Genomic DNA, 17,858 nt, shown 5'->3' with positions numbered 1-17,858 from the left:
AGACAACATCAATACTTCCCAACTGTCAACTGAAAAATTTAGCGTGGGTGTAGTTCGGAATTGGTATTTCCATAAAAGGTCAAATAAGACAGGCCTTCAGACGTTAGATTACTTTTCTTCTTCTTTTTCTTGTCCAATATATCGAGTTGGTGCGATTCAAATATCCAATAGACATTTGTCATGTTTTTCATATGTAAAGAAGATGAAAATAGCATATAGCTGCCTACTCAAAATATTCTTCCTTTGAACTCAAACACATTTGCAATCGTTCTGACGGGTTGCTAAAAACTTGAGTAAAAATAATGGCCTCGCTTAGCGTAGGCCTTCAGTGCAAGAGATCCCGGGTTTGATTCCCGTTGAGGATACTCAATCGAAAAAGTATAAAAAGCTTTTCCAGGCCAACCATCCTGAATGAGGTTTTCCTCATTCACACCAAGCAAATGCCGAGGTGGTATCTGTCATATATGTTTCAGGCCGCTTCCTTCCTTCCCTTTTCCCGGATAATGTGCTAGTTGAGGGACGTCATTCCTCAAATGTGACGGGCTAACATGGTCATTGATGCCGAAAGCCCAGAAATCTAATTCCTAAATCCCTAAATCCTTGAATAAAAATAAAATGGTAAATTAGAATTTGGTGGTCAGGGACCTAATCTTGTCATACTAGTGTACTTTTTTTAAAACAAATAGGCTCAGAATTTCCGCTTACCTTCACGTTTTGTATAAATTGTACACTATCTTTACAAAACTGTGTACGATATTATGCTCTTCTCCTCTCTGCTCTTGTGCCTACAAATTACACACGAGTTAATTATCTTCATGTAACATCAACTCATTTCTCCTGTAAATCTTTTATTTTATTTTATTTTAACTTACTTTTGGCCCCCGCATATAAACATAACCTGTATTTAGAGATGATTTTTACTATTATTCTAGAATCCCTATTTCATGGTATTTTAAGACTTGTAAAAAACATAAGATTTGTTGCTTTGAAAAATGAGCCCCAGAAAGGTGTACCAACAACCTGTATAATGTATAACGCATCGCATTTCTGACATATTACATCATACTTGAGTAACTCACACTCTTAAATATTTAATTTATTTTTTTTCCTGTAATTTAAGAATATAGGGAATAGAAGATTAGGAATTTCTTGAAATTCTAATGTCTTATTCTTCCACACGTCAGGTAATTCAAATTACTGTTTTAATGTTCTTTAATATTTGAACATGACATCCATCAGTTCCACCATACGTAAACACTGTTCTTAGACACTATCAGCACTGCTAGTACGTTACTTCCGACTGAGTCAGACACTTTGGAAAGATCGCTTCCATGCTTTACGCACGCTACAGGTAACATCCACATACATTTCATTTCTTATATGTTCTTCCCTCGAAATAAGACTTCATAATTCTTCTTTAAATTTTTACAAAACTTTACCTCCATAAAATATAGCACCCAGTTGTCAATGTTGTCAAGTTAAAAACTAAACAGATATAATTAATGTCTACGAAGTAAACGTGATAAAAATGTTATTGGTGATTTTTGTGAAATAATACGATGTGTAATATTTTGTTTAAATTACCGGTATCCAAATTAAGTGTAGGCTTTTTAGTGGAAATGGAAAAAGAAAATGTAAATACTTCTTTCAAGATATGCTGTGAAATTATGCATTTTTTCTGTATTAATTTTGTGTATTACAAAATAATTTTTCTAGGCAGGAAATAGGTTAATATTTTCTCTGCATGCATCATATTTTTATTCGAATATTACTATTTTCTGAATCAAAAGTATTCCGTGTATTAAAATTCATGATTTTATGTCCGGTGGTTTTAAAAAGAAATCCTAATCCATAGACGTTTTGTTTGTTTTGAAAATTTCTATTTCATTTTTATCTCGTATATATGAGTACAGTAAATCTAAGGTTATTATTATTATTATTATTATTATTATTATTATTATTATTATTATTATTATTATTATTATTATTATTATTATTATTATTATTATTATTATTATTATTATTATTTAAAGCCATTTTATTGATGTTGCTTGCTTACTTTTTGCAGGGTTCTTGCACAAGTATGGCCTACTACTGGTACTCCAGCTATTGCTACTTTTAGTTCTGGGTTGTTCGCAGCATTAGCAGCTCTGCTTATTAAATTAGAAGTTCTAGTGGAAATGATGTCCATTGGTAAGATATACTCCAATTTATACATTTAAGTCATATAATATCGGTATATTCACTGTGTCTAGCAAAAATACCTACAACTATACATCAATTGTGATTTTTTTTTTTTTTTTTTTTTTTTAACACAGAGAACATAATTTTATGATTGTATATCTGAGTGCTCTCTGAAAGCAGGTTTGGACTCTTTACCTAAACTTAGCTAGGGCTACTTTGCAGACATAATGACCAATTACTTAAAAGGGTATAAAAGACAAGATTACAGTAGTACCTCAGGTTAATTCATTTTGTGTCTCCATTAGCGAACCGAAACAATTTCTACCACAAAAATTAATGCAAATCCAATTAAGTCTTTCGCCTGGCCCAGAAACATAGTATTTTGACTTGTTTATAGATTTACTTGTGATAAATACTATATACATATACAGTAACATAAAATTTACACTATAACTTTACCTTGGTGGTTTAATTAGTCACTAAAAAATGTTGCTAAGTTTTAATTTAGTCAAATAAATTTTGCAGGAATTAATTCTTAATTGATAAACGTTAAAAAAATTCGTAACATTTTAACAAATTAATTGTTATTTTTTTCTCGAAAATCATGAAAAATGGATGTTAGATCTACATGATTTTTAAAAATATCATTTTTTATTATTTTTTCAATTTTATGTCTATTTAAGTTCTTTTTGATTGAAAACTCTAACTTTTCATAACAATCGACCAATTTTCCCATGCCCTAAATTTTATCCATTAAATTTTACGTTAACTTTTACAACTCAATACAATTCTCTTTGCAAATTATTGAAAATTATATGTTTGATTTTATTTGATTAAACTAATATAATTTTACTTTTTGTAGTTTTTTTAATCATTTTATACTTTACTTTAATTTCTAATTTTAATCCGTTAAATTTTTCATCTTTTTTTTTTCAACCATGTATACAATATAGTATAGATAGTATTTAGGGAAAAGGAAACATATGGCTGTGAACTGAGAAATATATAACATACATTCAATACATATGTGAACGGCTCGGGCGAACATAATGGTATGTTACATTTTCTAGCTTTCGAGCAAACTAAAAAAAAAAATGGTTGAACATTCCCTTGCAATTCAATGCAATGACACATATCCCTGACCTAATAACTTTTTTTATCGATAACTATCATTCTTTTTTAAAAATATTAATATGTGTTATGTACATTTCCAAAATAAAACTACCTACATATTCTTCTGTGGTTCGATCACACTACATCCCGCCTAATAACTTAATTTCATCGAAGGTGAGCTTATCATTATGTTCTCCCGTGCCCTTCAGATATATATGAGATAAGATACTGAAAAGAGGAACTCTGGAATCCTGCAAGCAATATATATATATATATATATATATATATATATATATATATATATATATATATATACATATATATATATATATAGCTACAATGAAATGCTACAATGAAAATTCGCAAGATACTTAGCTTTCAAGGAAACAGACATATATCCTAAATTTGAAAAATATCAATCTTTAATTAAACAACTAAACATTGTATCCCTTGACAGCAGAAAAAAAAAGTCCGGTTACTCTGCCCTCTATAGAAAATTATAAGCAACAAAACCCAGGTGTCGTCAGAAGACACCCAAAAGCTGGCTTATTTCACAGTAGAACACTGAAAACGAATATAATGAAAAACTCACTTATTTGGAGCATGTCTGACCTTTACCAAGAAACTTTGTGTGTTTGATCCAAGTATTAATATACCTGTATTCAGAATGTCTTTCACTCAATTTTAAAAAAGCAGTAAATTCTTTAAGTGACAGAATCGATGATTAACCAGTTATTAAAATGATCACTTGTGTGTTTATCCTACTGTTACATGTCTTTATCTGTTGTAGTGAATACTGTAAATGGGTGTATTCTTTATAGAAAAATAATAACTTAGCTTTCAAGACTAAATATTTGCTCATGAGAGTGTATAAAATAAAGAAAACAGTTCCTAGCTCAACTTTCAATTTAACCGTCTGCGACACTTGACGTTTTGATTTGTGCTTTGCTTCTTTTCTAATTCTTTGATGACGAGACGATCACTCTTGAGATTCAAGTGAGTTTATTTTCTTTCTTGTTTTTGTCCATAACTACCATTCTGTTATTCTAACTATAAATATGTATGTGTGAACGTAGATATTCTTGTGTGCATACATACAGGATTAAAGAAAAATACATGAAAATACTGTAAAGAGTTTTGTGGTCTTTCTATTATGAAGTTATCAATACTATAACTATGTTTTTCTTTTTTAAAAATTTTCAAAACTAAACTTGAAGGTCATTTTTTGAAATTTCATAAAGTCTGTTTTAGAAGGATGTAACATAAAAACAATGTACGCTTCTGTCTTGATTCTGCCACTTTTGGTAACTCGTTAATAATATCCTAAATTACACAAACAAGACGATATAAAATGAGAAGAATGTGAAAAGTGGATACTTTCAAATATTTAGGATCAATATTAACAGACGAAAATCACATTCACGAAGAAATTAAATGTCGACTAAAAGCAGGGAAATCGTGTTACTATTCGGTTCAAAATCTCTTGTTGTCGCGAATTCTGTCCAGGAATTTGAAGCTTAAAATATATAAAACGATAATCTTGCCTGTTGTTCTGTATGGTTGTGAAACACGGTCGCTTACTCTGAGGGAATAACATAGACTGAGAGTATTTGAGAACAAGATCCTGAGTGAGACGAATATTCGGACCCTAAGACGAACGGGAAATGGAGAATGGCGGAAACTTCATAACGAGGAACTACATAATTTGTATGGTTTACCCAACATTGTTAGGGTCGTCAAGTCTAGGAGGCTTAGGTGGGCAGGTCATGTAGCTAGAATGGAAGAAAGTAGAAACGCTTTTAAAGTCTTGACTGGAAAACCAATCGGAAAACGATCATTAGGAAGACCTAGGCGCAGATGGAAGGACAATATTAAGATGGATCTCGCAGAGATAGGAATACAAAGTAGAAACTGGCTCCAATTGGCTAAGGATAGAAGTCAGTGGAGAGCTTTAGTGAATGCTGCATTGTGCCTCCGGGTTTCATAGGCCATAGAGTTAGTTAGTTATACTTATTCCATCTATTTCTGAGCATCAAAAAAAATTGAGGTTGAAGAATGATTTGGTTTATTAGATTTAAGTTCTTATTCTCTATATAGAAATACCTTTCGTATTTGCTTTATCTAACTTTTTAATATGCGAATGTTTAAATTCAAGATCTTTCATTAGAAACACTTAAATCGAAATGTAATTCCAGTAAAAGATCTAAGACGAAATTGTATCCCCAGTATCCTCCCTTAACCCCTTTGCTTGAATATCTTCTTACAGTAATAACGAGAATATGAGTAATAAAGAAGAATGTACAGTATTAAAGCCATGAAAGAAGACTTGATTAATTGAAATAATGTACCTACTAACCAAGTCTAAATAACATATCTGAATAAATATTGCTTTATTACATAGATATTCATATCCACACGTTAATTAATATTTCTTTTATATATAGTGTTCTGTACTCTTTAGTACAAAACTGTCAGATCATTGCCATTGGTTAGTTCTGTGTATGTTTCCGAGAGAAAAAAAAAACTTAGACAAGCTCATTTGTTCAGTATAAAATAATATGCACTGATTGGAATGAGACACACTTTTGCTGGCGATTGCACAGAAAGTAACAGTTATTCACAATTTCAATTATTGTGGGTCAATACAATATCTTCAAAACATGATTCGAATACTAAAAGTTTGTATCCCAAGATCTTTCTTCATACAATAATAATAATAATAATAATAATAATAATAATAATAATAATAATAATAATAATAATAATAATAATAATAATAATAATAATAATAATAATTCGATATAAAAGAATATGCATAAGATTGGAATAGAGTATTTGTTTTTACTGGTAATTGTACAATTATGATAGATATTTAAAATTTAAACACGTAGGTGAATATATCTTCAAGGATATATTCAGAACACCAGTTTATGTGCCAAGCTTTTCCTTCCAATAATAATAATAATAATAATACTTTAATTGTAATGTCTAATTATTATATAACTACCCAGATAGCAAATAAATTTTCAGGAAGTAAGCAGTTCTTTTTCATCAGACGTACAAGACTTGCAGTGATTTGTAAGTGTTCTGTAAGTTTACAGTAACTACGCAACAGCAATTCGCTCCAAATCAGCGCTCTGCTCACTTCTAGTTATCTTGTATAAAAAGCAGTGACTGATATTACGAATAAATTGACAGAACATTTATTTTGTTGTTCTACTCTTGACTTGACGCTATTGTGAAAATCTTCTTGATTACAGTGCACTACTGAATACTTCAATACCAGCAAACAATATACCAGAAGCAACAGTAATAACATAATTATATACTTCATATATGTTTGAAGAAAATAATTTAAGGCAGTATGCTTTCGTATCTAAAATAAAATCGTAAATGCTTACACGTATACTCTACCTGATTTATTTAAATTACAACGTAAGTCATGGTGTTTATTATCGAAATTTACAATCATAGGTCTGAATGCTTTAAGAACAATACAAGAGGAAAGGTTATTTACTTAGTATACTGACCTGTCATAAGTTTGGGTTTGTTTTATTAAGTTTCGTTGTTTTTATTTGAGGTGTAAATGTATGTTAATAACAAAAATACGAAGAAAAAAGGAAAATATAGATCTTGTCAGAAAATCGTCAAACATTTTTAAATGTTTTCGCGAAAGAATACATAAAACTAAAATATCGTTATTTTTTTAAAGTATTAGTGTAAACTCTACCGTATGAAAGTTCGTTCTGGAACACAATTAAAAAATAATATAAATGCGTAATCCCCAACATTAATTTTACTTATATCTTTACCAGTCGATATATGATGAAGAATTCAGACCACATCCAGACCTCCACAATAACAAAATACCATAATGCCCAACCAACGATCCAAATAAATAGTGTCTGATAGCTAAAAATTGGTAGCTGAAGCGAAGGCATAACCTTCTGATCCCCCCTCTTAATTTTGCAGGGAATGAAATACCTTTTAAGATAATCTTGAATAATCATAATATTTTTATCTGTCTTCGTTCATGTATGTAAACAAATGAAGATGGTTTTGATATATTCGCTAAGTTTGCAGGAAATGAAATAGCTTTTAAGATAATCTTGAATAATCATAATATTTTTATCTGTCTTCGTTCATGTATGTAAACACATGAAGATGGTTTTGATATATTTGCTAAGTGATTATTCTTGGCAAATAGTTTGTTAATTACTAGGGAACAGCAGAATATCAATATTAGTATCTGAGAGCAAATCTAAATTACCCGTAGGTTCTACGTAGATATTTTTGCATTTCATTATTGGTTGAACGTTTTTTTTTTTTTTTTTTTTCGGAGTGCCGTCCTCTTCCATTGGCTGACGAACACGTGATATAATTGTCAAAACTGGACCAACCACTTTGCTACTTGAGTGCTTGATAGTGTTTTATAAACTTCCAAAATTGTTAGCAGTTACTGAACGATAAACTTGTAAGAAACTTCCAAATAACTTGTTGTTAAACTTGCATTTAAGTTTGCTGTAAGTTCAATTTATGAATTTGTATAGTGATGGTTGGCTGGTGAATTTCATCAAGTAAATATGAAAATCGAAAAGATGTGACTAGTAAATTTCAAGTAAGCTTATTGAAAACTTGCAAATTTAAACTGCAAGTTAGTATGAATTAGCCATGCCATCTGAATAGTTCTTCTAAGAGAAGTAATGTTTGTCTTTAAAGAAAAACTGAAATATTATGAATAGTATACAAATACTGTACAAGTTCACTTACAGGGTTAGCACAAATGATCTTTCTGGCTTCCTTCGCGTGTTGTGTTAAAAGTATGAGGCATAGAATGTTGAAACATATAGCATGAAAAAAAAAAAAAAAAAACTCATCAAATTTCAGCTACATGCGCTCGATATGTCCTCCTTTGGTCACGTGATACATGTCAAGACGGTACAACAACTCAATCCACACATGTCGGAGCATATTCTGCTCAACTTTACGTTCAGCCGCTCGGGTTCGATTTTGCAGGTCATCAAGATTAGTATTATATCAACTTCATCTTAGACGAAATCCCAAGGAAATTAGTCACAATGGTCAGATCAGATGAACGGGCAGGCCACCTAATTAGACATCGATGGTCGGAAAGAACTCGGCGTTCCATGAATTTCTTCTTACAGAGATATTCAGTTGTAAGTTTGGAATATCAATTACGTAATCTTTCTTCAAGTAATTCTTCCCTATAAAATAGTGTAGAGAAATGTCCTTGGACAGTGATTACTGACATTGTTGCATGGAACTTAAGGACACACTGTACACACTCCTCTCCATTCGCCTCCATTTATCAGAAGTATACCCCTGGCGATTAAACTGGTGTGCTTGGACCTTTTACAATATCCAAAACGAATCTTGCTGAGTTTTCCATTTCATATTCTAATACTCTATGTAGTATACTTTTAACACAACATGCGAACGAAATCAGAGAGATTATTTGTGCTAGCCCCATATATTATTATTATTTTCTTTTTTATGGCAGATATACTAGATGAAAACTTTTTCAAATTATGTGGACAAACAAAAAAAAATTGCCTTTTTCTTTACTAATCCCTTGTTTCTCTCCTTCTATTAGCTAACACCGATCATAGTCTTTCTCTCAAATATATATATATATATATATATAAGCTGTAATATGTTATTATATGCAAAGAACGCAAGTTTTAAGCGTATAACTTCACTAAAATTTGTATTATTTTCTTTGTTTTTTCATATCTAAGAAATCAAATGTTTGGATAAAATTCTTCCTCAAGACTTACATATAGGTCAAGTTGCAAAAGAAATTAAAAAGGAAATTGACTGTATTATTAGCTTAAGCGAAGAAAGTGTTTATAAGGTCAGCACTCATACGATTTCTGCAATACTAATAACTCGAATATAAGATCAGTTCCACCTTAGGCTTCAGAAACAAGACAGCTTTCGACTGCAATTCACTTAGATAATTGCTGTCATACCTGAATTTGATGGTAAAATTAAGATTCAACCTCTGGTCAACTTTCAACACATGAACAGTTACTTTCTTTCAGGTAACTATCTAACTTCTTCCAGGTATCTAACTCTATCTAACTCAAGTATCTATCTAACTGATAACTCTTTATCTATTTTAGCTTGTTTTGTAACCAATCACATCCTTAACTCACCATACAATTAACTGAGTAACAATCTCTACTGTAATGAATATCTTTTTTCTCTTTCAATGCCAGTATTACCTGAAACGTAAAACCTTTCGTTGCATTCCATCAATTTCCAACAAACTCTTCAAAGAAATAGCAGATAACAGAACATTCAATCAACAGATTTCAAAATAATCCAAAGACCGATTAGAAATGGATTGCAGTTTCTTTCTTTTCGGATATTTCTCATCAAATATCCCATTATGGCTAAGTAACACATATGGTGTTGGATTTGATTCCTGGTAGAGATACTTGAGTACTTGGATGCAAACCTGAGTAATTGTTGGCTAACTTATGTTCTTTTGGTGTCACCTGGTCCCGATTTCGATTCCTGGTGGGAGAACTCAAAACGAATTTAACAATTATTCAATTTTATTAATCATCCGTCTCCTTAAGCCTAAAGTGTATAACCGTGGGATATTAAACTATTAAAAAAAAAAATCATTTTCCAAATAATTATTTGGATCCATTTTTACAGAATAGATTCCGTATTAAATAGAATCAGTGGTGAAAAGAGACATTAAATTCTAACCAACTCAGATTATTCTACAGACAAAAGAAAATATTTTGAATATTTAATCTTAAATTTAGCTTCAGTGTTCCCATCAATACTGAAAAAATCTATGACTTGGTGCAAGCAACACTTTGAAATAAAGAACACTCATTCTGGAGTTCAAGAAGTTACGTGTGAAAGCAGTAGCACTTATATTAAGTTGACTAACGCAATAATAATAATAATAATAATAAAAAACAAAGAAACACATTGGAGATTTTAGTCAGAAAAATTCAATAACTTTAAAGGCTCATTAAAGAATTTAAAGACTTTATTTCTGCACAAATACAACATTTTTGAGTTATGAATTCCACGTAAGTCACTGCTATATCTTGAAACAATGCATTTAAGTCTTTTCTTTTCTTTCTTTCTTTTTCATATGCATTAGGAAATCTGCAGTTAATGTAGACAAGGGAAATTTAAATAAGAAATGAGATATCGTGATAGATAGTTTTATTAAGAGACAAGAATTTATACAAGTATATATGTACCACAAGTAATAATCATTTTCTTAAAAAGACAAATTCCAACGCACAATTTTTACAAGTATAATCAATTTATACCACATGATCTAGCAACTCTGATGAAAATGAAGTGCATACAACATACATGATGATTAAGTAAAAGAAATCCAAGGAACATTAAAGAAGGGATTTAGGATTTAAATTTCTGAGCTTTCGGCATCTAAGGCCATTTAACTCTTCACGATTTAAGGGATGACGTCCTTCGGCGAGCACACAATCCTGGAAAAGGGAAGAAAGAAAGGATTGGAGAAAGAAGGAAGCGGCCTGGAACCTATAAGTTAGGTACCACCCCGGCATTTGCCTGGTGTGAATGGGGAAAACTCAGGAAAACCTCATTCAGGGTGGCTGGCCTGAAAAAACGTGTTACACTTTTTCGACCGAGTGACCCCACTGGGAATCGAACCTGAGACCGCTCGCACCAAGGCGAGAGCGTTAGAGACTACGCTTCGCGGGGCCACAACATTAAAGAATATTGAACATACAACATACATGATGATTGAATAAAAAGACTGCAAGGAACATTGATACATTTAGGTAAAAGGTTATCTTCTCTCTTTTTTAACACTTTCAATTCAAAATCCATTCTTTTTAAATGTTCTGAAGAAGGTAATGTGTAAGTCGTAGAAACTATTAACTGTATAAACAAAGTGAAGAACTAAAACATTGATGAATTTATACATTTATTTCCAATGATGTTTTTATTTAAAAAAAACAAAAAAAAACAATGAGGGATCGAAATGCAGTGCAAAATAAAACTTATTGAAGACTTCTGTGGTTATTTTTCTCATAAAAGTTCTATTTTAATAAGTATTATATTTTTATTTATAAGTAATCTTGATTTTATAACATAATATATTTTTTAATCTATTACAGGCACCCTGCTCGCCTATACATTGGTATCTACATGTGTTTTGATTCTACGTTATCAACCACACTCGACGAACCTAGTAGAACTCCTACCAGAATCCTTACGAACTCCAGTGCCGGGAACTCCGCTTCGAGGCTCACCAACTAAAGACATTGGGAATGGTCAATTGCATGGAATGTATGGCAGCCAGCTACAACCAGACCAACTTCGAGACGCTCTCGGAAGACAAAATGGACAAATACCAATGAGTTCTCAACCTCAATCCTACAGAGCATCTACCCCCTCAAGCTTTATGATGGGATCTCAAAATCAGCAGCAGAAAATTACAGTGAAGAAGGTGACCAGAGGGTCCCCGGACAGTGACGAAACATTTCCCGGTGAAGAACTAGAGGATTCATCTCTAAGAGATGATGAATATTTGGTATCAGATCGCAGTGAAAATAAGTTCTATGGATCTCTTCACTCGGGAAGTGGAAGAGGTGGTTTCGCATCCCGATTTCCGTTCATTGAGCGACATTTGCAAACCGCACAATATCTTTGTCCAGCTATATTTCCTTGGGTCGATAATGGGCCCGCTACAGAACAAACAGGAATGTTTGTTATGAAGATGGTGGGGATCCTGTATCTTCTCATCATTATTTTTGATTTGATTATTGTATGGGGGATTGGTTCGTTGGAGCATGGCTCTGGTGCAACCATTTTCTTCCTTGTCGTCTTCTTTCTTGCCATTGTTGGAGTTCTGTTACTTATTTCTAGGAAACCTCAGAACAGGTAAGGATATCCCGAAAAAAAATTACTTATAGTAAACTTTAAAACTCATAACAATTATTAATGTTTAATTTAATACTTGAAGTCAAATAATTCCAGAACAATAACTTCAAACAAATGACTGGTTTGGCTATAAAATTTAATCATCCATAAAAGTAAGAATAGGATGTAATATTATTACAAGTATTCTAATCCAAATGTCTCTTTCTATTTAGGTTTGTCCCTCTAAACAACTCAGTACCAAAAGAAAAAAAAATCAGAACATAAACTGTAGAACAGATTAAAGTGAACATACTCTCAAAACCAAAAGCAAATCATGTTATAATGATACTTTCTTTTCTCTCTCTCTCTCCCTCTCTATTCTGCTACTACTCAATTCTCGAACCAATTTACGTTCAATACAGATACAATTAAATAAAAAGAAGAAGTGATCAAAGTAGGAAACCAACGCTAAAATTAAGAGAAAAAGGCATAATGCTTCTCCTTAGATGTGACAATACTTGTTGTGTTCACTTTATTATGATACAATTAATTATATTCCTTACCATGTTTAAATTAACCTTAAACAGAGACCGGGTCTGGACTATGAAACTCGCCTAGGATGACTATTCATTCCTATGAAAATGAATAGATAAATAGGTATATAGATAGATGATAACAGTATGTCTGGTGCAATAACTATTTTTTTCCACGCTTTTTTTTCTTTCTACAATACTAGTTTCAAAACCATCTTTACTATATTCAAATATTGTACATAATAAATATCTCTATTGAATTGCTACTCTCATACTATCGTTATAATATTATAAATTCTACGTGCTGATTACCTACGAAACGTTACGGTACAGTTCTTTGTCTTTCCTGCTTGGAACGATAGGTTCAAACATAAACTATACAACATGAATTCATACAGACACAAAGCCCACAGTTCAAATCGGCACTCAATTTGAACTTAATTATAATTGAGTGAAATGTGATACTTCGTACTTCGAATAAAATACTGTACTTCGTAAATATCTATCCATTGTTGGGAATAGCAATGATTCGATCTCCACTCTGGCCGCCAGCATCTCTTTTGCTATGAAATAGGAAATCATTCTCTGGATCATTTATGTGTATCACCAAGGTAAGACACCAGGTGCCGGTTTCTAGCGATATCATCAGTGATATTCTAAGTAACATATACATCTGCTGTAAGTGTTTCCCAGAAGAAAATGTCTTTAAATGGGTGAAAGAACAAAGGCATTATTGTCAGATTTAAATTTCCGCTTCGAGAAGTTTCCTGGAAATTGCAGTGAATGAATGAAAAATTTTCATGTCGTTGATAACCTTCAAAAAAAAAAAAAAAAAAAAAAAAGTCAAAAACAAAAAAGAAAGAAATCAATTGCTGATTTGCGGAAGATTACTTCGAATTGGGCCTTACCTTCTAAAGCCAAAGTTTCACAAAAATGAAGCCAAACTTGGCGATTAATTACAGTCAAGTTAAGTTGGCACGTTAAACTGATCTTGGAGTGGAATTCAGAGTTAACTCGGTGAGGCCAAATCAATTTATTGTTTGTTCGAGTCTGATAAGACTTCCTAATTTTTTGCGCCAAAGATGAAGAGATTAACATTTTTATTAGCACAAATAGGGTTTTACATTAATCAGTTTCTCACTGGAATAAAATTCTCTGTATATAGGCTGTTTCACAGATAAGGTTAGTTACACCAATATAGAGGCCAAGTTCTTGATTAATAGTGCAAGGCTTACGCCTCATAAAAATAGGCCTTCATGTTTTATTGCTCTGCTATTCTTTTCTTCATCCCATATGGATATTACGCAATACTATTTCAAGTTCTACATTCTATCGTCACGATTACTGAACAATATATCAACAAAGCTACTTGGGTACACCAACTAACAAGAAAGCCAGATACCTTTACTACAAAATATGTATACACATCTCTGTATGAACAAGTCACAGATTTCCCATGACAACTCTTTATGTTTAGATCAATTTGTTACTTACATGCAAAAACCTATCATCTTTAACAATATCGTTCTTTCATATCAACAAGCAGCAGCATATTATAGCTAGCATTTAATCGTGTCATATTGTTGTACCACTTCTGAGGGACAGTCGTTGTCCGAAAAATATAACGTATGGAAGTAGTAATTATGAGTACTCTGCTTGTTTTAGATGCTGCAAATAGAATCGTGCACTGTTTATACTGTTGCTTTACATAATGCACTTGCACTTTAGCTGGAAATGAGGGAAAAGGCCTACGTCGTATCTAAAAATTTCATTTAAGAAAATTTAAAGAGTGGACTTGAGATGGTTAGCATGATCTAAGTACCAGTAGGTACCGAACTAATGGTATAACACACAAAATAATTTGTATCCGAGACTAGTGAGGGATCTAACCTATCGCTTGTAACACGGTTGCTCTACCAATCAAATTACCAGCGACATGGCCACTTTTTCCATTTTGTAGTGTTTTCCTCCTCAAATTTACTAGCCATCTATCTGCTGGCGTTAGTAGCATGAATTAAACAATAACGGTTATTTTAATCAAGGAATCTTTGGTATGCTATATGTACAATTATGTCAAATATTTTAAGACCTTAATCGAGAAGAAAAGTAGCCCTTTGGTATGAAACACAAACGGCAAATGATGTGTGCAAAACATTTACGGCACAGAAGCTACATACCTTATTTTACTTTTATACATATTAGCTATAGAAAAATTCAAGCATTTATCGTGGCACGATACCATTTTCTCTATAATGTCATCGTTCTAAGTTGCAGCCAAAGTATTCAACCATATATGATAGCGTCTTAGAACTTCATCAGCAATGAAAAAGTGCTATGCGGGAGAAGGTTCACTCTGTTTGAGCCAACACCAAACGCCCAAACCGATGCAGATGTAAGCATGATCTTTAAGTTATTGCAAAAGTTATTTTGTGTTGGATGCCACCTAAATTGAGATGACAAAAATAAACATTGGCACAAGACTGAAAGAACACATAAAGGAGTTCTTCGATAAAGGAACTATATCAAGTTTGTCAGAACATTTACTAGCCTCTGAACATTCAGATCAGAATGTGGAAGTTTCAGACCAGGCTAACTCTAATATTGAAAGAAACGTATTCGAAAAGTATTTCATCAGAACAAGGAATCCATCTTTTGGTAATGAAAAGGGAAATCTAAATAAGGACTATGATGTTATTATTATCATTTTTACTAATAAAAATAAATTTAAAGACTAGCAACAACTTTATTACAATTTTAGTTCTATATCAACATATCAGAATTACACAAATAAAGTATATATGATCACTTAATTGAAAAATCAACGTTCGATTTGGGTACTGTGCACATGAAAAGCTGAAATAGCTGTTAAGTGATTGGATATGGTGAAGTTCCGATGGAAGGAGATTTCACAAAAGGGACTGCTAAAAAAATAAAAACTATCAGGTTTCAGTTGGCTGCTGATATGTCTGTTAAAGACTGGGTGACGTAGCATGCTGACCTTGTTTTAGTCTTAGACTGGACCTAGTTCAGTCGGTCGCTAACAGATGACGTTAAAGCAGCTCAGACCAACATAGGTCTGTCACGCCAAGTGTTTTTCTTTTTTTTTAGTTATTAGTCGTATTTTATTTGCTTCATTTTCCAATCTGTTGTGAACTTCTTCCAATTCTTTAACAGTTATGATCACATCATGAGCTTATGCAAAGATTGACTCAAAATAACCTTAAGTAGTGCAATATTAAAAAGAGTCGTTAACAGTCCATCCCCTTATCTTACTCCAGGGTTATGTGCAAAGTCTTCTGTTATTCTGTTACCTATTTTTAACTTAACATCTAGTTTCCGTGAGTGTCATTATTGTCAGATTAATCAATTTAGTTTTTACTTCCATATCTATCATTGTCTCTATCAGCTTTTTCCTATATACGCTATCCAATGAACTCTTTAAATCAAGAAATAACAGGTGTAGGTATACCATGATCATAATGCCATAATGTTTTCAATTACAATTGTCTAAGAGTAAACAGATAGTCTATTGTACTCTTTTCTGATCTGAAGCAACATTAATATTCTCCTATCTTCTTACCAATAATCTTCTGAATCCTTAATTGCAAAACTCCTGTCAATATTGTTTGTTTCATTTAATAATATCACTCCTTTAGAATTCCCACAATTAGACCTATTCTTCTGTATATTGGGCATAATATTCCTCCCTCCATCTTTTCTTTTTCCCATATTGCCATTATTAACTTATTCTTCTATTATTTCTGATTCGGAATATTTCACCATTTCAGTTGTAACATTATCTCGATCTGGTGCTTTACTGTGTAACGATATTATGGTAGATCCTGTTACTATTCTAGGTTTGAAGGTGTCTGTCCCTGATCGGGAAGACAAATCTATAACGTGAGCTGTGGTTAGATAAAGTCTGTCCCTGTTCGGGAAGACAAATCTGTAACGGTCCTGGGTTCGTTCCAGCTGTTCGGACGTGTATTCGGACTAAAGTTTAGTGGTTAGTGTGGGTCGTTTCCCAGAAAATCTCGTATTTACATTTCTTACCAATGTGTGGTTAGACAAGCAAAAGATTTTACACTTCTTATTCACTTACCTTAAATTGCTTGCTCAGAGTATATCTGTGCCTACTGCATATCAATTCTGGGATTCGAATCACAGTATTCACTTGGTGACTAATGTTTCGATTACGTGACTTCAGAATACAAGGCATGCGAGTGTCCGTATAAAGGATAATTACTTAAACTTTATTCTGACACACACATTTATATTATCAACCCAACTATACTCATATTAATAAAATATATCTATTATCAATCATGTTTTGGGATGAAGAAAGAATGAAATGCATTTATTTTCTTGTATATTTCAAATTATATAGTTGCTTTAACAGAACAATATAATACTTACTGCGTACTTAATTATGCAAGATATAATAGCTTCACTTGTGCCAAAAATATAACATAAATCGAAACTTTATCAGCACAACTTTTTTTAATGTTAACTTCTCGATCAGCCCAATTTTGAATAACAGTAATAGTAATAATAGCCCAATAACGTCGTGTCGGAATAAGATTCACTAGTAATAATTAATTTAGACACGTACTTTTATTTTAATTTCACACTTCACATTAGATCTTAGCACTGCGCACACTTTCACACATAATTAAGGATTGGAAGGGGGGAAGGGGGTTATCGAGTAGACTCCTAGATCTTCTTTCCCGAGCTCAAAATTTGCTTCCAATGTTGATTTTTATATTGACGCACATTTCGATTAAAAATGTGTTGAAATGTCTCAACCTTTCATTTTTCTGGATAAGCATATGACCGCATGATTTAGCACTCCTAAGCAAGATTCCACAAAGCAATGTTTTATGTAACATTATATTCACCAATTATGTATTATCACTTCGAAATTTTGGGTGAAACATAATGTCACAGCTTTTTAAACAAAATTAAAATATATGTTTTCGTAGATTTACAACTACTTAAGTATTTTTAACTCGACTCTTCTCGTTGTTCCACTTAACTCCATCCTTCTTCCATGGTGGCGGCGGTCACATGCTCTTCCTTTCGCGGGCAAGTCACTAATGTCTGTACTCTTCTGTCAGTATT

General features: G+C 32.3%; 1 protein-coding gene across 1 annotated transcript in view; it reads left to right on the top strand.

The window, feature by feature from the left end:
• The window catches only part of LOC145668636 (solute carrier family 7 member 14-like), a 765,309-nt gene that overhangs the window by 732,349 nt on the left and 15,102 nt on the right, over window positions 1-17,858 (top strand). The window contains exons 8-9 of the mRNA XM_081736680.1: window positions 2,069-2,193; window positions 11,460-12,225. Of these exons, the coding sequence (XP_081592806.1) occupies window positions 2,069-2,193; window positions 11,460-12,225 (891 nt within the window). The remainder of the gene's footprint in view (window positions 1-2,068; window positions 2,194-11,459; window positions 12,226-17,858) is intronic.

This window comes from Thermobia domestica, chromosome 13 (assembly GCF_964235325.1).
Source record: "Thermobia domestica chromosome 13, izTheDome1.hap1.1, whole genome shotgun sequence".
NCBI lineage: Eukaryota > Metazoa > Arthropoda > Insecta > Zygentoma > Lepismatidae > Thermobia > Thermobia domestica.
The sequence above is the reverse complement of the archived record's forward strand: the minus strand, read 5'-3'. Positions and strand labels throughout refer to the sequence as shown.